Source organism: Leptosomus discolor, chromosome 13 (assembly GCF_034619465.1).
Source record: "Leptosomus discolor isolate bLepDis1 chromosome 13, bLepDis1.hap2, whole genome shotgun sequence".
NCBI classification, from domain to species: Eukaryota; Metazoa; Chordata; class Aves; order Leptosomiformes; family Leptosomidae; genus Leptosomus; species Leptosomus discolor.
In genome coordinates, this window is record NC_141403.1 from 4,441,273 (window position 1) to 4,465,571 (window position 24,299).

Consider the following 24,299-nt stretch of genomic DNA (forward strand, 5'->3'; position numbering starts at 1 on the left):
AAAAGCAGAGCAAAGTCATGCAGAGAGCAAACCCAAACTGCTCAGCTGCCAAAACAGCTAAAGAAGGGACTAACATACTGGGAGGAACAGGTAAAGAGGGAGCAGTGTGGCACACCTCAGGTTCCTCTAGAACGTGTAACACGCAGGACTCAGGCAGTGCTTCCTTCCCCATCACTTCCCCATGGGCTAGCATCAGGCTGTTAATATTCAGGGTGTCTATGCTGTAAAAGGAGAAAGCTTTTCTAAGGTGGCTAGAATCAGTTTAGAGGGGCAATTTAAGTTTCAGGCTCTCTGTAAGCTTATCTTGGTCTGTTAACCTGGTTTATAACTCACGGCTATTTAACCTAGTATTGGTACTGAATGCTAGAAAATGATCACATCTATCCTCAAAAATTGCTGTATCAGTTCCAAAGCCAGTTGTCCATTTGCAGTCTCCGTTTGCCCATGGGCAGATAAGCTCCGTGAAGGCAGACTCCTCCTGGGGGTTCACTAAAGGACCTTAAAGATTACGTCCAATTTTGTTTGAAGGAGAGCTACTTTTATGACGTCAACAAAAGCATTCGAAAACTGGTTTGTGAATTTCAGAATATGGCTAAGAAATGAAACAACTTAAGTAGTGTAACCAGATTACGGCTTGTTAGCTATTACAGGGCTTGCAAGAAGTGCAAAGGACTGCGTACCACAGCCCTCTCTCTGCCTCCGTACTGCAGCACACCCGCCGCGCTGGGCCTCGTGTAGGGGAAACGGCCACCACGTCACGGGCACTTCTCAGTGAGACACGTGGGATTCTGCAGATACGTGACGTATGGCCCGGCCATAGCGGCAGGTCTGGTCCCCACAGTCTGTACTTAGAGTCTCTGTGATGCTGGAGTTAGTTACGAGCCAGGGATATTATCCTGTGGAGAATCACACAGGTGAGGGATGAGGTGTGCTAAGTATCGTAGGGTACTGGTTGCGCTGGAGGCGTCTGGGTGGCACCCTACAGCAAGGGGACCGGTGATTCTGGGCAGGTACAGACTCCCATGTTCCCAGCAGATGCAGTCTGTATGGGGATTCTCATGATGCCCATCCATTTCTCACCTGGAAAGGAAAAGTTATTTGTTCTGAAAAGAATATGTGTCAAATCAGAGTGAGCAGAAGCTCTCACCGTACACAACACCAGCAAGTGTTTCTGCACTGGTGCCTGGGAACTTGCTCCTCAGCACGTTCTTCCCAGTTCTGGCCTGTTCATAGCACTGAACAGACAGTAGAACCTTACTCTCAGAGTAAGGCAGGCTCACAAAGTGAGGATCATGTGTGAAGGGAAATGTTTAAAGCAGGTGGAAGGAGTAACAGGAAAAAAAGTAGGGTCTTGGTTTGGGGAAATGGTAGTGGCAGGGCTGTACCTCTTGGTTCTTAGCTGCTTTATGGCAAATTTTGGAATGTGAAGGTAGCCACTCCTGAAATTAATGCGTGGGACTCATCATCACAGAGGACCCTTTAAACAGACAGATTAATCCTTGTTTCTTCTGCTGCAGACCGCAGCTCCAGAGAGGTTTGCTCCGCATTGCCACGATGATGAAAGAAAAAGTGTTAAACAAAATATCGCGTAAGTGTCACTACTCAAGATACTATACTATACTAATAAATAAATAAACCAGGCTTGAATCCATTCTCTGGCTCTGAGAGCAAGTGAGTCTTGTGACCATATAATTAAACTCTTTTCTTCCACGTCGGGCAGCCTCGTCCATACTGCCCACTGAAAACAAGTCCTGGCTTGTGCCATCTCCTAAACAGTGCTGGGGACACTGCTTGGGAACACGCCAGCTGGCAGGGCCTGACCCAGGCCAGGAGCCTGCTGACAGCTCTGCAGCAAGGACAACCACAGGGCAGTACTCAAGCCTGTGGTCTGGCTTCCTCCAGTTTGGTAGCGGGAAAGCCTGCTGAGCGCTGGACCCTGCTGTCCACACCGCTTCCATGTTTACCTTCTTCCCAGCTCTGCTCTGGATGACGCCAGCTCCCTTCAGGCTGCTGTGGAGCAGCTGGCCTCAAACGGTACGGATGCACGTGAATCCATGCCAGTCAGCCTTCTGTCCCTCAGCAGTATGGATGTGCTGGGCTTAAGTGATGCTTAAGATGAACTTTTCAAACGGAAAACATCTTGGCTGTAGGCAGTCAGCAGACCCCATCCACTTTTCAACATTTTCTTCTTCCTTGGGCATGGCAATGCTTGAGGTTTTTCAAGAACAGTCTTTGTGAAGTCTTCAACACGAGGGTACACCGTAGGCATGACAAAACCAATGATGCTGAAGTAGTACTAATACTGGACCTAAAAGAGGAAATTTAGTTTCTGAAGTTACTAAAATATATAAAGTGCATATAATCAGTACCTCGGTAATTTAAAAATCTTGTTGAATTAAACTAACAAGAAGAACTTTGGTGGGAGCAAACTGGTCTAATGACAGAAGTTTAAAAAGTGCCACTTTTTTCCAGCTCTGAATATGTGCCTGCATTTTTTTGCACCCGTTAGAGCCAAACCAGAGTACTTGGATGACAGACATTCAGGTTCAGCTTGGAAAATCTATTTTTATTTGCATTTATCTCTTTAAACTACAGAGACATCTTACAAAAAGCAGACAAACATGCTCCCCAACCGTTACCGTCCGTCAGAAAGCTACGTGCTCATGTTCTCTTTATAGCCCTGAGCACAAAGAAACAGCAGAAGACAGAAAAACGTCAGCGCTCGTAAGATGCCATAGGCAGCGCTGGGTGGTGGGGTGCTGAGACGACTGGGCTGGGGCCCGGTGTGCGGCCACCCTGTGCCAGTCGGCAGCCGGGAAGCCCCAAAGGCTGGAGCCCCTCATGGCTTTATGGCCCAGGGGCAAGGGCTGGTAAAAAGATAATTCCTGGGTATGTTCATTCATTTGAAACCTATTTTTGCTTTTGATCCTTAAACGATCAGCTATTAATTTTTAATTTGCACGAATGTAAGAACTTGACTCCATTTGCTTTGCTAAACTCTGGCATCCCCTGAGGGTTTTTTCATTTTTTTCCACAAGTTTACAGCTTGCCTTGGCGTAGCCATGCATCGTACTGTGAAATGGTACAATTTAATTTATAGTGGAACTGACACTGCAGCTTTGGGATTAGAAAGTCTGAAGTGTTTTCGTGTTGTTTCCTAGGAAACCTTAGAAAGCCTGGAATCATCAAACTGTAACACAGTCTGCAGAAGAGAATGTTGTTTTGGATCTAGACGGGGGATCTGCCTGGGATCTAGCCTAGGCCTTGGGATCGCCTCTCGCCTGACAGATTCATAAAAATCCAGCTGACCCTGAAGGACAGACTCTAAAATACTTAATGAGCTTTTCCCCATCGATCTCATCCCAGTTAAGTGGCTGGGATGTTTGTGACTTTTAAAACTTCACTAAGGAAATGACTCAAACCAAAACCCTCTCTCTACGTTTGAATTGGACATTGCCCATACCATGCTTTATACACTGGAAAGCTTTTAAAGCTCTAACTTAATGCTCCGTAGGAGGAAATGAATCCATAAACCCATGTTAGAATGAAGGACAGGCACATTCAATCAATATAAACAAGTTCTCGCCTCCTTATCTTTCGATTCACTTCTATAAAATACATTTTGATTCTTTGAGAGAGAAGTTCTTTCTACACATGGGTTGAGAAACATCGATGCCATCCACAGCACCACCGACAAATACATGCTCTTTTTTTCTGGACTTTGCTAAAGAAATCTGGTTTTATTGTTAACAGCAATTTTGTATTTTTCTTAGAATTTTCATGCAACAAAAATACAAAATGCATAAAATTTCTTCACGTTCCGCAAGCAGCAGTAAATTTGCTCTTGAGCACAAACACAGTCAATCGGTATATCAAACGGCAGACTCAGACCATTATTTAAGCCTGTGAGAACACAGACACACGCTTGTATATGTAGATGAAAAAAGTTCTTCAAAAATTACATGGCATTAATTATGACTTCCAAAAGTATAATGCACAGAAGTTTTTAATGGACTTGAAGAATAACACACTGGTGTTATGAAGCTTCAACTTTTGCCCAGAAGCTCAGCATCTATTGTTCTTTCTCCACAGAAATATTATTTTAAAAAACAATCACAGCTCTATTTTAATTCCTAATATATAGGGTGGTTTTCTGACCCATTTCCCACGTCATTTCAGTACTTCTTTGTGAAGAGCATGAGAACAAAGGAAGGAAACCTATTGACTGGGTCACCTTCTTGGGATTCTAGAGGAGTACGTTCCTCCCAGGTGTGAGCACCTTGGAATGCTCTGAAGGAGTTTATGTACAGAAAAAAATGATACAGACTCACTAAGCAGACCAGAATTCTGTGCTCCACATATTTCTCTGTGGTTTAGCTCTGACTTGGGCTATTTAACCGAACAGCGCAATAACACACTTTTTCAAATATCAAAGAAAACTGCTTTGATGATATATAGTCGAATTCATTTGTCTGGTAATTTCAGAATAAATACTGAGAATTTTTGGAAGGGTGAGAACATAGTGCTTTTAACTCTGTTTTGCACATAACTATTAAAGGCAGTATGGGGTTTGGATGATGAGGTTTCTGGCTCTCCTCTCTTTGCAAAATCCACTTTAATTAGCGGCAGTTTTGTAAAGGGAGTATGAGATGGGTGCTGGCCACAGGGTGCCTTGGAAAAAATACAAACCGTAAACTATAGACATAGATATATGTAATTAGGGCTTAATAATAAAAATGCAGTCATACAGTACCTTGTATCAAAATGTAATTGCTTTATAAATTCTAATTAAGCTGTGAGATACAATTATCGTACTTTACAAAGACCGTTTATTATTCTTAACACTGTTTAACTGCAGCACCGACAGCCTAAGTGACCTTCTCAAGAATGTACAAAAAAAATAACCCATCTGTCCCTTTTCTGCCAGTGTTTCCACTTGCATCAGAAAAACATTTTCAAAGGTCATCAGCCTTTTTTTCCCTTTGGTTTGGTGCAATTACCATTTTGTAGAAGAGAAGGACCATTCAAAGCAGTTTCAATTCCAAGGGCACGGACGTTACCCTTCTTGTCCAATCAACTTACTTGTGGTTTAGGCGTTAAAAATCTTAATGTCTTAACAGTAAATAAATTTTTTTAACGATTTGCCTTGTGTTTAGGCATTGCTTGTGCAGGTGCCCAGCCAGTGTCCATACCCCACCCAGTGCTTCATTTCCTTGTGGTGTAGAGCAGCACCACGCCCCCGAGAGTGGCTTCTGAGCGGACGTGGGGCATCACGAAGGACCAAACCCCGGCTGGAGAACCCCTCCTCCCGCAACAGACCCCCTTCACACACAGCTCCCCACGCCGCCCCCTTCCAAACCGGGGCTCCCAACCCACCCAGCGCCCGGGGCGAAGCAACGCACCGGCTGAGCCCGCCGCGCCCCCAGCCCCGCACGGACGCGGGAAGGGGCCGCGGGCCAAACCCGCCCGGCCCGGAGGACCGCGGTGCCGGGATGGCGGTTCCCACCGCGGAAACCCCGTCGGCTCCCGGTGCCCGCCCCGCCGAGCCCAGCGCTGCCCCGGCACGGCCGCTAGGAGGCGGTGCGCGCAGCCCGGTAACGCCTCCTCTACAACCGCCGGGCTAGGAGGAGGGCCCGACTGGCGCCGGAGCCCCACAGGGAGGGAGGGAGGGAGAGAGGGAGAGAGGGAGAGAGGGAGAGAGGGAGAGAGGGAGAGAGAAGCGGCCACGGCGGGGAAACCGGGAGGGATATGAGCGCCGGTTCCCGTGCCGTCACGGCGCGCCAACCTCGCCCCGCGCATGCGCACACTTCACCTCCTCAGCCACCTCCGCCTTCCCCGCGGCGTCACCCGCCCTCCGCCATTCCCGCCCAATCAGGAGCCGCGGCTCTCGCGGCGCCAAAGCTGGAAAGGGCGGGGGCGTGTAGCCGCCGGCTTGGGGAGCGGGTTCCCCGTTGCCCCGCCCCCCTTGGGGCGCCCCCACCACGTGACAGGGGACGTGGCTGCCGTGTCAGGGGGCGATGCCCAGTAGGAAGGTACCGCCGGGCGCGCGGGGTGGGAGGGCGGGAAGGGGGCTCCGGCGGCCGAGGCGGGGAACCGCCGCCCGGGCCTTGCCTCGGGGCTGAGCCGAGGAGGAGGAGGAGGAGGAGCAGGCAGGAACGGCGGCAGCCCCGCTGCCCCCTCAGCCCCACACTCCAGCCCGCAGCTCGGGCCGGTGCCTCCCCGCCCCGCCCGAGCCCCGGAGGCGGTGTGAGGAGGAGGGTGGTCCCGGCGGCGGGTGGTGGTGGCCGGCGCCGCCGAGCTTAGCCTGCGAGGGAGCTCCGGCCGGGAGGCGGCCCCGGGGGTCTGCCCGCGCCTGGGGCTCCGCGGGCTGCCCGGGAAGGAGGGCTCGGCCTTGCGTCTCCCAAGGCCGGGCTCTGGGTGGTGGCGGGGGCGGGAAACGGGCCCTTCGCCGCCTCCGTGGTGCTCTCGGTTGCGCAACGTTGACCTTTCCTTCGTCGTGACACTGGAAGCGCGGCCGTACCGAGGGGAAGGCGTAATCCAGCCGCTATGTTAGGGAGGGGAAAAGCGCAGGGAAAGAAAAACCACGAGAGGAGAAAAATAAGACTCGTCAAATCGCCAGAGTTAATGTTCTTTTGGGTAGTTTGGGCGGGGAAGCGCCCCGGTGCCCTCCCGTCGGAGGTCCGGTGCAGCGGGTGGTGCCGGGCGTTAGGAGGCCGTCCGGGACGGGCAGGGTTTGGGCCGGGATGGAGAGCCGGGCTGCAAGGGTCCTGGTTTGCTGTGTGAACGCGAGTAGCGTTCAAGTGACGGGTCTGGGTGCTGCGGCGTTTCGTTTTGCATTTAACACGTGGATCAAATGGTGTGAATGTTCTACAGCAGTTTTTAAAATAAACTTTTATGGAAGAAAATGTCAACAACAAACTGAACGAATTTTCATTTAAATTACCTTGTAATACTGGCGCTATACGTATTTTTCCCTCTAAGTTTTGAAGTTCTTGATTAGTGAAAAGCTGCACACTTCACCTGCCAAGGTTTAACCAACTCTTGTTGCAATGTGATCACAGCTGTTGATAATAGTAGTTTCTTTTGCAGACAAAGATAATGTTCCTCATTACTATATCCCTGAAAACTGGACTGCTCGAGTGAAAAGACAGCAGTCCTCTCTACTTGCTGACTCTTAATGAAACCGTTTGAAAAAAACAAACTAACCTGATACCTAACAAAAAGGTGTGATACTGTTATTGTATCCGAAACATTTTGGATAGTTTTATCTTGCCAAAGCTTTTCTAAAATACTTCCGTTTTAACCATTTTGATAGAGCGCAGATTTCTGTCTGACTAACTGCTTGGCACCAGTTATTAATACAAAGTAGATTTCAACAGTATTCTTATTCCACAAAGGTGTTTTATTTTCAATGTAGGCATATAGTAATTTATACTCTTAAGTAAGCATGTACAGGTAAAAAAATTCTGATGTTCAAATGGTAATATTATGTATTTGTATTTATATACATCAGTCAATGAGAATAGCCTTTCAGTAAGAGTACTAAAAATGATGAACACAAAGGGCTTAAAAGCAGTGTATTAAAAATACCAGTCTCACACATCAATACCAATAGGAAAAGTATGTTTTGATTTTAAATTTTTTTTTTCTTTCCCGCATGCATGCTGACAGCGTGGAAGGAGGCATGCCAGGTCATTGTGACTGTGGTCATAGTGCTGGGTTTTTTCATGAATGTTTACAACTCGATGAGGTCCTTTCTCAGGATCACACTTGAGGGTTGAAAATGCAAGGGTGTTTTAATATTAAATTAAAACTTTGGTTTGCACTAAAACTAGTAATTATACTTTCAGGGGCTCAGTAGGGTGAATACTGAGTTTTGCTGAAAATGAGATGCCTGTGGTCAAATTCAGTTTTGTGTTATCTTAGAACTGGGCTTTTGGAGCCAAGACTGCTTTCTTTTAGTTTATGAGTACTTCTATGTGAAGTCTATGAGGACAAAGGCAAAAGGTGAGGATGGCTGTTGGTCGGTGTTTGGTGTTTCTGTGTACTTTTAGGAGGTTGTTCCCTTCAAAAGTTTTTTTATAAAACAAAAAGTCTCTGGAAGCTAGAGCTGCGATTTTCAGCACTTCATTGTTTGTTCTGCTCTGTTAGAGAAGAATGCAGCAATTGTATTTGAATACTTTGGAGTGATGCTGAAGTGGCACGAGAGACTTCTGGATTTGCATGTCAGTGGCAGGAGGAGTTCATGTAGAGAAACACTTTATTACTATTTTTGTTCTTCAGCTTATGTTGCTTTTTGTGTTAGAGAAGGTGAAGTGTTAAATGCTGCTTGCATATGGCGTAGGTAATATATTGGGTCACGTTTTCCTGGGGGTTCACTCTGTGGTTTTTGGAGCAGCCCCAAGAAAGTGGGATTGTCTGGAGCGTAAGGGCTGTGGAGCGAGTGGTCTTGGAAGGTATGGTCCCAGTGACTTCTCGTAGGGTACTTCTGGGCAACAAGAATTTGGTGTGAGTTGCGTTATAGATTGGTTGAGCGGAGATGTTCTGGGTAGGCCCATCTGTTTAAAAACCACATCCAACCCCCCAGCCCCACACTTTTAGTAGTCTGTTGCGTAATCTCCATGTGTATTTATTGCATTTTTACACTATGTCTCCCTTTCCTCACACCCCCGCAGGCCGAGTTACCTTCATCTCACTCAGGATAACTAAAGCAGTAACGGGGAAGGATCGCTTGCCCTGCCTTTCATGTGGTGGGCTTGATCCTAATTCCACTGATGTCCTAATTCCACTGATGAAAGCAGGAGTAGTTTGATTATTTTTTTTTTTTCACTCCTTTAGAAGGAACTGCTCCAGAGACAAAATGCAATGCTTTTGTGAACAGAGGTCAACAGATAATTTCCACATGAGGTAGCCATTGTGGCCGCCCCTTTTTTAACTCAACATTTTCAGAGGTTGTATTTTGTATTCAGATGCTCAATGCAATTCACAAGATTCTTTGCTTGACTTTTTGTAATGAATCTGGGTTTCTATGAGGTACACCAGGTCTACATGCTCTAGCTCTTTTAAGCCTGATTCACCGATCTGTTTTTTTTTTTAATCCCAGTATCTTGTTTCTGGACACTTCATGCATGACACTAATAAATTCCACATGGTATTATTTGTGTGCCCCATTTTTATGCCAGAGGAAAAAGTTGATGATTAACCTTGTGACTCAAGATTAAGAGAACTCGCTGTGGTCGCTGCATTTCTTTGGGAACAGCACAGCCTTCAGATTAGCTTCATTATAAATATTTATTCCTAAGAAGCGAGTTTCTTAAAATATTAGATTCTCTGTTGCCTTGAAGCAGGCTGAAGTGGAAGCAAAGAGCCTTTAAAACTTCACATTTCTGCGTGCCAGCCGACATATTCCTGTGGCAGAGGTCCTTGGGCACCAGACCTCTGTGTCAGGGAGCAGCAGCCCCAGAAGCTCAGCAGGGGAAGGGTGACAAAGCCCTCCCTGCCACGGGCACCGTCCCACCGTGCCCGAAGGCTGGACAGAAGCCCCACGGGGCTGCTCCCAGGCGGTGGCTGCCCTGCCCCGCAGCTGCCCTCCCTGCTGCTGGAGGGCACTGGTGATGTGAAGCGCGGTGACACCGGCTGCGTGTGGAAAGCTGTGTTTCCCTTCTGGTTCTTTGCATTGTAGTCTTTGTCCGGAGGGAAGCCTCTGGTGTCGTTTGTGTCCTTGAGAATTTTTGTTCTGAATTGCACTTCTCGTACTGTGTGTATCTGTAACTCTTTTCTATTGCACCCAGTGTTCATGTTACAGACGTTTAATAAAAGTACATTTGTGTGCTTTGTGTTTCTATTTGTGCGTAAACGTTACTTTATGCATGTTGAAATGATATGCTTTTTACATGGCGTATTTTTCTTTAAAATAAAATAAATGGTGTGTGTATGTACGTGTGCCCATGCACCATGTGTGTGCATGGATACAGCGCTACCATGACAAACTCCCCCCTCGGTAACTGTGGATTGAAGCTGTAGGTCCAGTTTCCTTCGTTTACATCAGATATTAATGTGGAGAGATTTAAATTGTCAAGGAGTTTGGGACAGGGGGACTTGTCTTTAGGGTTTGGTTTTTTAAGGTGGTGTAGGATGTGGGAGATGGTGGAAAGGTACCTGCAGGAAAGGCACGGAGCTGTAGGTCACTGCTGTCTGTATCAACAGTCATAAGTCCGTCTCTTTCTCTTCCCTCCAAATGGTGTCTGCCAGAAACTTGTGGTAGCTGAAGAACACCTGATGTAGAGGGTGTACTTATTTACGTTCTTGTTCTGGGACTTCAGGGACTGGTTTGGGTTTTTCTCAGTGACTGCAGTGGCTATAAATTTCTGTGTGGTGGTAGCAAAAACTTTCAGATTTTCCTGTATCAGGGGAGCAGGACGCGTGGTAAGACAGAGGGGTAATTAACCAGAGCAGTACTGATGGTTCTTCAGGTTGTAATTAAGCTGACATGGTGTCAAGCAGCTGCTGGAGTGGTCCCACTGGTCCTTATATCCTGTCTTCCCCTGCTGTGCCAACTGTAGGTAACCAGTGCTTCTTCCCAAGGAAGCTTTCTGCCAGTTTGGTTCCTTGTCGCTGTGTGTGCACAGAGTCTGGCGAGTGCCAAGTGCTCTAGAAGAAGAAGTGTGGGGGGGACAGGACTCCAGTTGTCTCAGGTTTGTCGTGAGACCACCTGCGCTGAGACATCCCTGCAGTGCTGCTCCGAAAACCTGAGCAGCCCTGCCTTTATCCGGGCTAGCAAAGTGAAGGATTAAACAGCACTCTTCTGTCATTAACTATTAAAACTCTCTTTTTGCCCGTCAGGCCATGATTGTCTAGTGCCTCTGAAGGAATATTCCCAGTTATTTAAACGTCACTCCCGGTGCCACTTCACATTGCACTCTTAACAACCTAAATATAACCATAACCATCTACTAAGTGTAAAACCAGCTATTTGCTCTGTTCGCATTAGTCTGTGGGTTTCTTTAATTTTGTCAACTGTAAGTAAACCCTTTCTACACACACCCTAACCCTTCTTACTTAGGGAGAGGGGATTAGTATGTAGCTTTTATCCTGCTGATTTTTACACGGCATTCCCTTCCCAAATCTTGACAGTTGTGCACCACTGGCTCTACGTCAGCTGCCACCTTCTGCTCTTCATCCCCTGCCTTTTACGCCGTGCGCTCTCCTTGCTCTGTTGGTATTGCACAGCACAGAGAAATAGAGAGATTCTGTCTGTCAGGGCACTTCATGGTATTAAGACTAGCGTGGATGAGAAACTTAACAGAGTAATTCTCTAGTTCTATGTTCATTAGGCATCCTAATGATAGAAATATATTACGAAGCCTGTTTCATGTAACTCTTTGGGCTGCATTTTTGTGGCTTTTTCACTGATTTGCCACTGTTTCTGCTTTTAATTGACCATCAAAAGCAGTGTACAGTAAAAGTCGCAGTGCTTGTTGGCACAGATAGGCATTCTTCAACACTGGAGAGTCCCAGTTAAGAAATAAGCTTAGATGAAACACGTTTTGTCCTGTAAATTTTTGTCTGCAAAGTGTATCTTGCAAAATCTTCTAGAAGCTACGAAAACATACATAGAAGCAAGGCGTCCGGCACTGGCTAAGGTTAAAACCAACCAACCCACCCCCAAACCAGAGCCATGGCATGGTTTTGAGCCTTGGTGCCCTGCTGGCTGTACATTGAGCCGGGCAGAAGTCATCCAGTCTGGGGGACAGGGGACAGGCAAGCAACTGGCTCCAACTGGAGCGAGGCTCTGCTGTGGCGTTTTCCTGCAGAACCGAAAAATGGGCCTTGATGTGTTTCTGTTATTAATGTTTGCCCTGTCTGTGCTTTCTTCTGTGCAGAGGCAGAAGCGCTTACCGAGGGGGTAGCACAACGTAGAGGTTCACGTCCAAGCATTCTGGAAGTCGAGGCTTGGCTCAGCACCTTCACTAGGAGGAAAGCAGCGTTTAAATCCTCTCTGTGTCATAATGTTGGCCTTTCTTGTTTAAATTGCTGTAGCCTCCTCACTTGACCTCGTGTCTCATGATTCCTTATTTAATACCACATCAGATTTAAAGTTTACTTCTCGCTTGAATATCTGTGGGAGTAGTTATGGGGACAGTTTTGACTTTGGTGATAGTGACCTCTCGTAGTAGCTGCTTTGTGGTGTAAATACCCCCAGCAATTTTAGAAGAGGCTCTTGGCAATGTCGTTACCATCAGAGGAAATTGCAAAGCCCGTTTGTTTTACTCTGCCTTCTCACCATGCAACAATAGGACTGGCTGCTTGGAGGGGCACAGTAAGATGCTGCTTGCTTTTGGAAAGTACTTTTTCATTCTTGGGAGCACTCAAAAGATGTAGAGGAAACAATTATGCAGTATCAGTTACAAAAATGGACAAAAGTTACTAAAACTTTTTTTTTTTTTTGCATATGTTTTTTAATTCAAAACGTATGTTACAGTCCTGATTGGCCAGCCTGATTGAGTGCTCATTAACATAACTTTGGAGTAATTCTTAAATATGGGTAAGAGCTGTAGTTGCTTGAGAGAAAGTATCAGAAGACAGACACATTCAGGCAGGTTATACAGTCAACATTTTGTAAGAGAAATTTCAGTAGGGTAGAGGGCTAAGATGTTTATCGTGCTCAAGATCAGTTTCTGTGCATAAACTGGTGTAGAATCTAAAAGATAACTTTGGACATGATAACAGTCAATTCTCTCGTCTTCAGCTATTCTGAGATGTTAAAATCTTTTGCACGATTTTAGCACTGGATGCTAATCAGCATCCTGTTTCCTGATTTATCTCATAATCCAAATGACTTCTGGCATCCCACGTAAGGGGAAGGCAGCACTTCGTCTACTGCTTTTTGGGAAATGGTTATGGAAACAAATATAATTCTTAAAGCTGAAGGAGTCTGGGTTTGGTTGGTTGGTTGTTTTTTAATGGAGAGCTGTATAGTGATATCTAGTTTGACCTCCTGCATAACACAGGATTAAATCAGATTAAATATGACTTTGAAGGAATTATGTAGTTAAAGTGTGTTTTACTGAGCTGTTCCTGTTCAGGATAATATATTCAGCTTCACTGGGCAGCTAACAGGTGCTACAAATGTAACTTAGATCAACAGAAAGTAGTATACTTACCAAAAATCAAATTTACCCATGACATTGGTGGTGGTGTTATTACTTAGTGTTGCATAAAAAATCGATGCAAGTGTTCAAGACGTTTTTTTTTTTTTCACCCAGCTCATTAAAAAATGGAATTTATGTTTCTAAGCATTCAGAAAATGCTTAGGGGCAGTCTAGATTAAGTAAGTTTAACTTGAAAAGAATTATGTGTACACAGTGTTTTTAATGGGTTTGTTTTCCCTCGTAGCGGAAGCGATTTGGGAATGCAGAATGCCCACCCTTCCCGGATGAAACACCCCTCCAGCTGAAAAAATCCAACGTCAGGACATCAGTGGCTGCTACTTCGATTTCCAAGGCGTGGCTTAGGTGCGGGGATGGCTTTCAGAGCGCTTCAGCGCTGGAGGTAAAATGCTGGCTTTACAGCGTAAGAAAGAGATGCAGACTGACAGTTAAACCAATTTCCACGCTTGACTGAATTATAAGATGTCGCCCTTTTGTGTTGTTTCCCAATTAACAGGATATTGTTGTAACTGTCAAAGTAGACAAAAATGGAAAGCAAGGTTATGTGAGGACATTGTCTTAACTTGTTAGTGTAATTTTCTGAGCATACGTTAATGTTTTATGTTCTAGATAGCACTTACTGCTTGGAAAATTTCAATAATACACTGAAGGATACAACAGTAATTTGACATTTGGGCTGGAGTACTGCATTTCCTAACAACTATGGAACAAAAAAGACTCTAGTTCGCATCTGAGGATTTTTTTGCTAGATCTAAAGACTGTGTTTGCAATAATGGCATTCACTGTAGAAAATCCTGCTTTTTGATGACCCTGAAGATGTAGGTCTTGGTGCAGATGCTCTTTTGGATGATATATCAGATTATGCTTAAATTCTTTTGCGTGGTCTTGTTGGTCATGAACAGAGAAGTTCAGGCAGCTCTGAGTGAGAAGTGCTTTGTGCTGAAAATCGTCTTCAACCGAGTTGCCTTTGTGTTTCTTCTTCTGGTGCTGAGCAGTCACCGTGTTGGGTTGCTTCTGGGATTCAGTAAAACCAGAGACCGGGCCACTGAGTCCTTCTGTCTATAACCTTTGAACAGGGCACATGCTTTATCAAGTGTGCTCTTCCTGCCCACTTTTGACATTTTAATGCTGAAAATGGCTCTTGTTCTTCGCAAGGTCAGATGTGATTCCTGTCGTAGTCACAGTATATTTATATTTTCCAAAACAATGAAAATTCAGCTTTTATGTTACAGTTCTCATGCTTTATTACCTCATGCATTAGATTGCAGTCTAGTAGAAGATAGAAAAACTGATTTGAAATTGTGCTGCTAAGTTGTGGTGGGTGAATAACAACCGTTTTGAGTATATTACGATGTGTTAAAATTGCCTTTAATGTCTTGGTGATTAAATTTCTCTCTCTCTGTCTCTTTTTAATATAGCCCCTAAGACCTACCGATAAGAAATCCAGGATTAAGAAGCATCTTGGACCACTGTTGACATCTGCTGAAAGTGCAGCAAGTACGTTATAACTGTTTTATGTTAGCGTTGCCAGAAGATTGTCACTTTGTTTTGCACTTTATCAAGGTAGAAGTTGGCTCAAAATCATGATTGCTTTCTTCTGTTATTGTAATCAGAAACTGATTTTGATGTGATGCTATCGTGATCAGGCTCCTCTAGTCACTTAGAGTGCCAGAAATATATTCCGCAAAGCTGCGGGCACTTCAGGTGTTGCTCTTGAACAGGTGGAAGAAGCATCACTGATGCTGTATATAGTGTGTGTTCTGGCAGGGACAGGATATTTAAATTCTTCAAGTTTTTAAGAGAAGGGAATGAAAAACAACCTTAGCTGTCTAGATGAGAGAGTGAAATTATTCTGTCTTCTGCTAGAGACAGGCAAGCAGGCACGAGAGCAAACATACATTTTGTGAGTGTGAGCAATAGATAAACAGAATTTTGTCAACCTCCTGCTTTCACAGTCTTCTGTATGCACCGCAGTCTGTTTAGCATCTTAAAATCCCCAGAAAACTCTAAGCATAACAAAGAGGAGGAGGAGGAGTTACTGACTGCCTCCAGTTCTTTTCCTTTTTGAGTCCAGAGGAAAGGAGAGAAAGAGGGGGCAGTGGCTTCTTCAGGCTTTGGATTTCTACTTGCTCCAGCAGCTGTGCTGCTTCTGTTGGAGTTGAGTAGGTGACCTACTGGGCACCTTTTGTCTGCCTTGTGGGGTTCAAAGTCATGCTTTTCTAGATATCTGAAAGGAACCTCTGTGTGTTGCAGGAGGAGATGTGGTGTTTCTCTCTTCTCGTCCCTCCTGCCTAATTCCAAATCCCCAGTAAATGCCTAACTTCCCATTTACTTAAAAAGTTGTTGTAGTGGTAGGAAGTGGAAACCCCTGCCTTCCTAATTCTGTATGCTCCATGCTAAGCATTAATCCTTTTCTTCTTGCTTTTGTTATTAAAAGTGATGGAGAAAGGTATTTCGAATTTAAACGTCTCACTTCAAAAAAACCAGCAGCTATTCTTTGTTACTCCTGAAAAGTTTAAAATTTTTTTCTGTCAGGACAGAACTGGAGAGTAATCTCTACTGATGGAATACTTTTATTTGCTTGTTATTCATTGTATAAAGTCAGATAAATCCCAAACCCAGAATTTCAAGGACAGTCTTTATTTAAACCACTTACCATTTTAAAAGGGCACGTGGGGGAGCATTAGGACTGTGTGTAGAGGACTGTATGTCAGACCGTCATTACTTGTCCTCGCTCTGCTGAAGGACAGAGTGATAGCCTCAGTGTACAGAATGAAGTCTTAGCATTTATTGTGGGGAACCAAAATGAAAATAATGCCTGTATGTGTAAGAAATACGTGTGTGGTAATGTTCCAGTATTAATCTCTGATGCCTGGTGACAGAATTGATATCTTTTTCCAGTTCAAAAATAGTATGGTTTAATTTTGAAGAATTTTAAATTTAACAACATTGCATTTCTGTAACTAACACTGTACAATTCTTTTTAATAGGATCCGCTGCTGCTGAAAGCTCTAAGGAAGCTGAGGACATAATATGGACCTCTAGTGGCAGTGATTTTTCAGACGAGGAAAATAAAGCATTGATTCCAAGGTTGCACAGCAAAAAAGGTCACACTTCCAAAATAGAGGAATCGCCTAGCAGCAGTGATTTCTTGTTAGAGGACAGGAGTAGCGAAGGTAAGTTCAAACGCAAGCAGATTTATCAAGAAACCTTGTATCAACTTCAAGTGCTGTAATGAAAATACTCGGAGGTCGTTCTGACAAAATGATGTGATCTAATCCTGTTTTGGTTAAACCGGTTGGTAGCTTTTTTCCAGTTTCGTCTGAATGTAGAACAAGCTCTTATTATAAATTATGTACAAAAATTTTAAACCTCGGAGTAAAGGAGCATAGTTGGGCAGATTATCCAACGTCGAGTGAAGCACGTCAGTTCGTTTCAGTTTAGTTGTACCGTTTCCTTCTCTGTGCTGGGGTGCAGGTACTGGGGTGGTGAACAGCTTTCTCTGCCCGCCCTGCTCTGCTGGTGACACTGCTGGTGACACTGCTCTCTGCATCTGCTGACCGGCTGTGGCGCGGTTTGCAGCTGCCGTCAGCATCCTGCTCCGCGCCGTGAGCCTTCGTTCGGGTACGCAGCATCCCCGTGTCCCCTGCTCGCTGTGTTGTGCCAACAACCCTCAGTTTTGGGTTTGGGACTTGCTTTCTCATTCATGCAGCAGGGGATGACAGAGGGGAGAGAAATTGATTAAAAAGCGTGGCTGAAGGCAGAAAAATCTTTACTTGTGTGCTCCATTACAGAAGCATTAATTAGGATAATATTCAGTTTGCATTAGAACTTGGTAGGAAGTATTTTCAATGTGACGACTTCCAGAAGAATAAATCGGGATAGCTTTGTGATTCTTCAGTTAGATCTGAGGTATTACAGCTAGACTGCACATCCAGGATGTCTGGCAAAGCGTTCAAACACCAAACTGAGTTTGCAACTTGGCGTGTGGAGCGAATTGACTGATTTGTCCCACTTTTTGCGTTGTGCGCGACTGGTTAAACACCCTCCTTAAGTTTAAAACAGAAATTCAAAATCTTCCTCCTTCCATCCATATTTTTGTCATTGATTTAACATGGTCATTGACATATCTGATGGTCATCTTTTGTAATTCCTAGTAATTTTCTTTCCTTCTCTTTGAAATGGGAGGATTGTCCATTTTCTAGAGTGCAATCTCATGCTCACCAGGAATATTTCTAACCTGCCATTAATATCATTCTATTGCACTTGTCTCCTGCAAGTATATCCTGCAGGTTTTAATCTTTAATTCTCCTTTTTTTTGAGAGAGAGAGACAATACACAGGCTTAACTTATTCTTACTCTTGTAAGGTAGCAAAATTTGGTTTCTCTGTGTAAATGCAGAAGCCCTGATGCATTATGTATCTGCTTGAAGGTACTGAGGAAATAGTTTTCAATATATTGAAAGCAGTGGGGAGTAAAAGAACTGTCATTTCCACGCTTTTTCAAGTAACCATCGTGTACACTAATTACGGTGTTGTACTCCTGTATCTGTGTGTGTGTGTGTGCATGTGCAGGTGCACTTGTGTGGTGACAGTAGCTGAGAAAGTGTTTTTAAAAGTGATGTCCCCTTTCACATGAAGTTCACCTTCGAAGACAGTGTTAGTATTGAGTGTGACAGGGTAGAACTGATTGCCTCGTGTTTTATTCAGGCATTTATACTGCTGTCGCAAGTCGCATGCAGCTTGCCACACAGCTTCAGGCGAGATGTCTTTGTCCTACCTGGACACCGACGTCTGGTTTTCAAATTTCTGATGAAGCTTTCTCGTGGTTAGAAACAGAAATGGATTCTTGTGTGTGGAAAAAAAAAGGCAACACCAGAGCTGTGTGTTTATTTGTCTGGGTGACTTCGGAGTTTGGAAGTTCCACGAAGAAACTAGTGATTTAGACTATAGCAGCGCTGCCAAGCGCAGAAGGTGCTGCCACAGTTCCGTGGATCTATAGAGATGTGTTCTGCAGGTGCCTCCTTTCTGCCTCTCCCCTGTAGGTGACACTTTTGGTGTTAGAATCGTGACACAAAACCAAAAAACCAAACCAGAAAAGCTTTCATCCCTCCTCCTCCGAACAGGCTCATTTCTACGAGGTACAACGAGATTCTTCCTCTCGGTACCTTGTGGCACTTGGGCCTGGTGGGTGGCGAGGCTGCTACAGCAGCTCAGGCTTCCGCTGCCTTCAGGAGATCCTCGGAGGTACGAGTGGACTTTTGGAGTGGTCACGACTGTGGTGAAAGGACAGGTCTGCGTTTCTATCTGCGTCTCTTTGTTTATTGCCGTTTTGTTGTGGGTTTTTTTTTAAAACCTCTGTCTTTTCTTGTGCCTGTTTCTATTCGTTTATCCTAAACAATCCTCTGTCTGGTGTGCTTAGAGGTTTTATTTGCAGACCTGTGTATTTAGCCCTGGCGTTTTAGGAGGTGACCATTTCAACCAGCTTTTATTTCTCTGTGGGGGTTACTGCTTACAGCAGATGTTAACTTACACCAAATTTTCAGCTGTTCCAGGTCACTGCCTGACGTATTTGCTTAGAACAGTTAATTCTGAACAGGTGCACTTGGAAAATCCAGTGCAACTGGGGAAAAAAAAAGCCCTAACTAAAGCCTAGGAAAACTAAAAATAACTGAAAACCCTACTTACCTAAGCAGTTAAATACACTGCCTCCTGGTGGGCAGTGCTTTGAAATCTTTTTTTTAATGTAATTTTTATATCTTTCTTCACAGAAGCTTCTATTGTCTGCTTGTAGGATTTAGCTTTTGTGAGGGAGGATCACAAAATAATGAAACGTACAGGTCAGCTGAATATATGTAAAAAATGACTTTGCACTTTTTCCGAGAGAGGAATAATTGTAGTGTTACTCTGCTTTACTTCATGCTTATGAATAATATGTGGTGATTAAGAAAAATTATTTTTACAAATATTTTTATTTTAGATGAATCAGAGTTCATTGATTGGGAGAAGGACAGTGATTCCACCGATAGATGTGATGGATCAGGAAAAGATGACGGCTCACTGGAGATATCAGACTCGGACTCCTGCACAAATCCTAATTCTCTGCCTGTCAAAGAGAAGAATGATGAGTTTTGTAAGGTGAGAAACTGTTTCAGCTTAAAAAAAAAAGCCTCTACTATAATTATGGAGTATATTCGTATTTGATTGCATTTCATTTGGAGGAACGTGAGGTTTTTGCTTACCTCATCTCTCCAGAAGGAATTCTGTACACAAGAATTTCACGGTATTTTCTCTGGCTGCCGAACCTCAAAACCAAGCAGCGCCCCACAAGTGGAGCTTGGTAGCGTAGTCACTGAATATCGGGGTGACTGGGGCAGGAGGCATCTCTGGAGATTGTCTGGTCAAACCCTTCTGCTTAAAGCAGGGTCAGCTGGAGCTGGTTGCTCAGGACTGTATCCAGTTGGGTTTTGAGTATCTCCAAGGATGGAGACTCCACAACCTCCCTGGGCAACCTGTGGCAGTGCTTTGTCACCCTTGCAGTAAAGAAGCCTGCTGTTACGTTTAAATGAAATTTCTCGTATTTTAATGCGTGCACAAAAAGCGCTCAAGTGGGTAGGTTTTCTCACCAGAGATGTGATGATCTGGATTCTCTACAGCCCCTGGCTGCCTGTAGCGAGTTGATGTTCCTGTAATGTGGTGGGTGAGACTGTTACCTATTTCTTTTCAGTACTTCGAGACCTTGATTGTATAAAATCCAGGTATTGTGAATAAAGCGTGTTCTGAGAGTGATGGTGAGGTAAGGGACTAATTCCAGGGCTCCCTTTTCAGTGATGAGGATTGCAGAGCTCAGGAAAGGGACAGCAGTAAATACTGAATCTTGCCGGTATTTGGTAGTGTTTTTTCTTTAACTGTAGAAAATATAACTTTATTTATAAAGAAGGCATGCTGTATCAACTATAGAATAAGTGGCAGCAGTTTTGATCTTTATTTAGTGTCTAACAGCAAAATGACTTCTATGAAAAACACTACTGTAGGTAAAGTTAACATTGAGGCTCCGGTGCTGGCGGCTGGCTGCACCGGCGAGTCTGCCGCGCTCCCCGGGACGCGGGGAGAGGCCAACAGCCGGGCAGAGCGGAGGGACTGGCCTCGCCTGGCCTGGAGGAGGCCCGGGAGGGCTCTGACCCCGCTCGGAGCAGCCCAGCCAGAGGGCAGGGGGCAGCGCTCCCCTGGCAGCAGGGGAAACACGGCCTGACAAGCGGAAGGTCCGCGGACCTTTGCTCGGGCACCCCCGCCCCGGGGCCTGCGGGCCGGACCCGGACCGCCCCGGGGCCTGCGGGCCGGACCCGGACCGCCCCGGGGCCTGCGGGCCGGACCCGGACCGCCCCGGGGCCTGCGGGCCGGACCCGGACCGCCCCGGGGCCTGCGGGCCGGACCCGGACCGCCCCGGGGCCTGCGGGCCGGACCCGGACCGCCCCGGGGCCTGCGGGCCGGACCCGGACCGCCCCGGGGCCTGCGGGCCGGACCGCTCCGTCGGGCGGCGGCCGGGCGCTCCCGGCGCGGCTCCGGCAGAGGGCGCCGCAGGCCCGGGCTGCGCGGCGGCGGGCGCGGCCTAGGCCCCGGTCCCGGCCCCGGCCCCGGCCCCGCCTGGCGATCCGGCCGCCGCCTCCCGCGGGCGCGGCCCTGCGGCGGGTGCTGTGCCGGCGACGGGGAGGGAGAGAGCGGCGGGGCCGGCCCTGGCAGGCGGGCTGGAGCTCCGCCACCGCCTGCGGGCGAGGGAGGGAGGGAGGCGGGCCAGGCTGGGACCGGAGGGGCACGGGGAGGGCTGTTCCCGAAGCAGATTAAAGCCTTATTAAAACTCCATTTAGGTATCGATTCTTTACTCAAACCGCCGGGAGGGGGTATGGATGGAGTAGGACCGTGCGTTCGAGGGAGGAGCGGTTGCCAGCGGGGTGTGGGTACGGCCAGCACCTGGAGCTCGGAGTTTGGCAGGGGTTAGGCAACTTTTGTTCAGGTTCATGAAGAATTGATTTAAAATAGCTCGAGGCCTGGGCAGCAGCGTCAGAAGAGACCGCAGGGTCTGCGTAAACCTGGGAAAGCACAACTGGGATCTATGCAAGCAGTCAAAGCTGTTCTGCTTTTATTATACCAGCATGACTTTCCCCAGTGTTGGACAAGAGACACGTTCGTATTGGGAAATGGTGCTCATGAGAGGGCTTTCTCGGATGCAACCGTACTGTAATAATAAAGTTTCTAACCCTCAGCAGAATAGTGATGCTACTGCAAGAGGTGCCGGTGCATCAGGGGTCTGAGGATGCCTCTGCACAGTTCCCCTTCTCCCTACCCAGTTGGAGTGCCATGCCGTGGGAATTTTCATGGGTGGTCAGCCTCACCAGTAAACTTTCTTCTGGGAATTTGGTGTATGCAGGAGGGTAAATCCTCATCGATCACTGTGCCTGTTGCAATCTTTGTTTTCCTTTATTTGGGATATGCTGTTTTCTTAGGAAAAAATTGCAGGCAAGCTGTTCGAGAGGTTTCCAAGAGAGAACAGAAAAGCAGCATTTGCTATAGGAGGTCATTTGCTGTATGAGTATTCTTTAAAAAGGCCTGTTAATTTTGTAGCCTAGTTCATGGTGGAGGAAGGAAAAAAAAAGCCAAACATTGATATATCATCATTTTTGTGGTATTTACTAAATCTCTGGAACCTAATGGAGTGTGTGGATAATCAAAAGACCATGAAATTTGTTTTACCCCACTTCAAAATATGCCAAATACCAAGAGGTTCTGGAGGTTTAGGATCGCTGCCAAAATATCTTTATGGTAGTATTTACCCATGGTAGGAGTGTACTAGGATTCTAATGGGAAATCTCAAAAGATTAATAACTTTATGGCGGTGGTTTTTTGTCCCTTTTATACACCAATAGATCCAATTTGAAAATTCCTTCTATTTGGTGATAATTAACTACGTAGAAAGACTTCATGTATTGTTTTGGTACGAAGATAAAACTCTTGCTTATCTGTAGGGTGTAAAGCTGCAGTCCTGATTCAGTTTATGTTCCAAGTCCCTGTGCTGTGTCTTTCCTATCAACTAGCCACCTCTGACGTGTAAAGCTGCTTGATAGAGGATAATGAGGAAGGCAAGTTGAAGCTGGTCTCGTGGTGAGCAGCTGTTAGCTAATTTTTGGTTTCGGTTCAATTCAGAATGTTTGAAGAAAACATGTGCAAGATATAACATGGTCATGCTTTCCTTTGTATATTTTTAGGGGATGGGGGAGTTATTTTTTTAATTGTTAACTTTCCTTTGACCTATAACTGGTTGGATTTTTGCTTAAGGTGATGCAGGATAAAGATCTGGCAAGGCCGGATCCCAGATGGTTTTATTCTGAGAGTTCCTCTGCTTTGTTGCCTGCGGTAGATGCCTCGTAGGCCTTTTTCTTGGGGACTATGGTGGTAAAATAAAGATTAACCATTAATGTTAATTTTTCAGCATACATTTTTTTGTATACTTTTCCAGAAGAGCACCATGTAATCATGTCAAAATTGGTCTAACATATTTTCATGCATTGGGAGTGACTACTTTTTGCCTGACTTGTGCAGAGACCTTGTCTCATGAGCTGAAGTTCCATATTTTATAAGAATTGTTAGTCTCTGAATTATTTTCAATTTCTAAATATTTTAATGCTAGGTATTAAATGAAATCTAGTGCTCTTGTAGGTGAATTCATGTCTCCTGCTGTACTACCTCCTCAACTGGGCACTTTCTCTGGCTCTGTGCACTGAGTGGTGTCATCCTCCACGTTCTGATCCCTCCTTAAAACACTTTCTGTAACTTAATCCCTTAAAGCAGGCCAGTGTTTTTATAGTACTTAATTTTGTTACTTACAGAGTATGGGCTTTTCTTTTTGTCCCGGGTGTTAAATCTATTTATCAGTCTCTGATGGGTAACCAGATTTGTTTGCTTTATATGCAAGGCAAGTGCCTTGCTTTATATGCAAGGCAAGATTTATCCCAGAATGACGTGAGGATAATTTTTTGCCCTTTATATTGCTAATGTGTAGGAATTAGATAGTCTTCTGTACTTGCTATGCAGCCTATCCCCAGCAGGAAAGGACCTGGGGGTGCTGATCGACAGCCGGCTGAACATGAGCCATCAGTGTGCCCAGGTGGGCAAGAAGGCCAACAGCATCCTGGCCTGTGTCAGCAGTAGTGTGGCCAGCAGGAGCAGGGAGGTGATCGTGCCCCTGTACTGGGCACTGGTGAGGCCGCCCCTCGAATCCTGTGTGGTTTTGGGCCCCTCTCTACAAGAAGGACACTGAGGTGCTGGAGCGTGTCCAGAGAAGGGCAGCGAAGCTCGTGAAGGGTCTGGAGCACAGGTCTGGTGAGGAGCGGCTGAGGGACCTGGGGGTGTTTAGTCTGGAGGAGAGGAGGCTGAGGGGAGACCTGATCGCTCTCTGCAACTGCCTGAAAGGAGGGTGTAGTGAGGTGGGGGGTCGGTCTCTTCTCCTGAGTAACAAGCGATAGGACAAGAAGAAATGGCCTCAAGTTGCGCCAGGGGAGGTTTAGATTGGACATTAGGAAAAATTTCTTCACTCAAAGAGTGGTCAAACGTTGGAAGAGGCTGCCCAGGGAAGTGGTGGGAGTCACTGTCCCTGGAGCTGTTCAAAAAATGTGTAGATGTGGCACTTCGGGACATAGCTTAGTGGGCATGGTGGTGTTAGGTCAACAGTTGGACTTGATGATCTCAGAGGTCTATTCCAACCTAATAATTCTATAATTAATAAAGCTTAACTGGTTATAGCAGATGCTCTTTACTGCAGAGCACACCAATAAGCTTGTCTGCTAATCTTAACTTGTAATTTGGCTGAAAATTCATCAAAAACCCACATGGTTAAGAGCTTGTTTCCTTTAAACATGTATAGAACAGTAATATCCCCAAAGCATCTTTCTTTATGATACTAAACTTAAGAAGAGAATTGCTGTGTTTTATATGTTTCAGAACTCTCTTAATTGGATCACCACTCTGTTCTCAGCTCTCTGTTGGCCTGCTGTCTGTGTGCCCTGACAGTGGGTGATCTGACGTGATGATGTTGTGCAAAAATCATTGTAAAGTTGTGCAAAAGGTTAATTTTTTTGGG

The 24,299-nt window shown here is 45.7% G+C and overlaps 1 protein-coding gene across 2 annotated transcripts in view; it reads left to right on the forward strand.

The window, feature by feature from the left end:
* The first annotated feature begins 6,017 nt into the window (after positions 1–6,017).
* Positions 6,018–24,299, forward strand: part of SPIDR (scaffold protein involved in DNA repair) — a 198,914-nt gene continuing 180,632 nt past the window's right edge. For both annotated transcript variants that reach the window (XM_086472516.1, XM_086472517.1), the window contains exons 1-5: positions 6,018–6,032; positions 13,396–13,551; positions 14,588–14,666; positions 16,160–16,345; positions 19,149–19,306. In XM_086472516.1, the coding sequence (XP_086328642.1) occupies positions 6,018–6,032; positions 13,396–13,551; positions 14,588–14,666; positions 16,160–16,345; positions 19,149–19,306 (594 nt within the window). The remainder of the gene's footprint in view (positions 6,033–13,395; positions 13,552–14,587; positions 14,667–16,159; positions 16,346–19,148; positions 19,307–24,299) is intronic.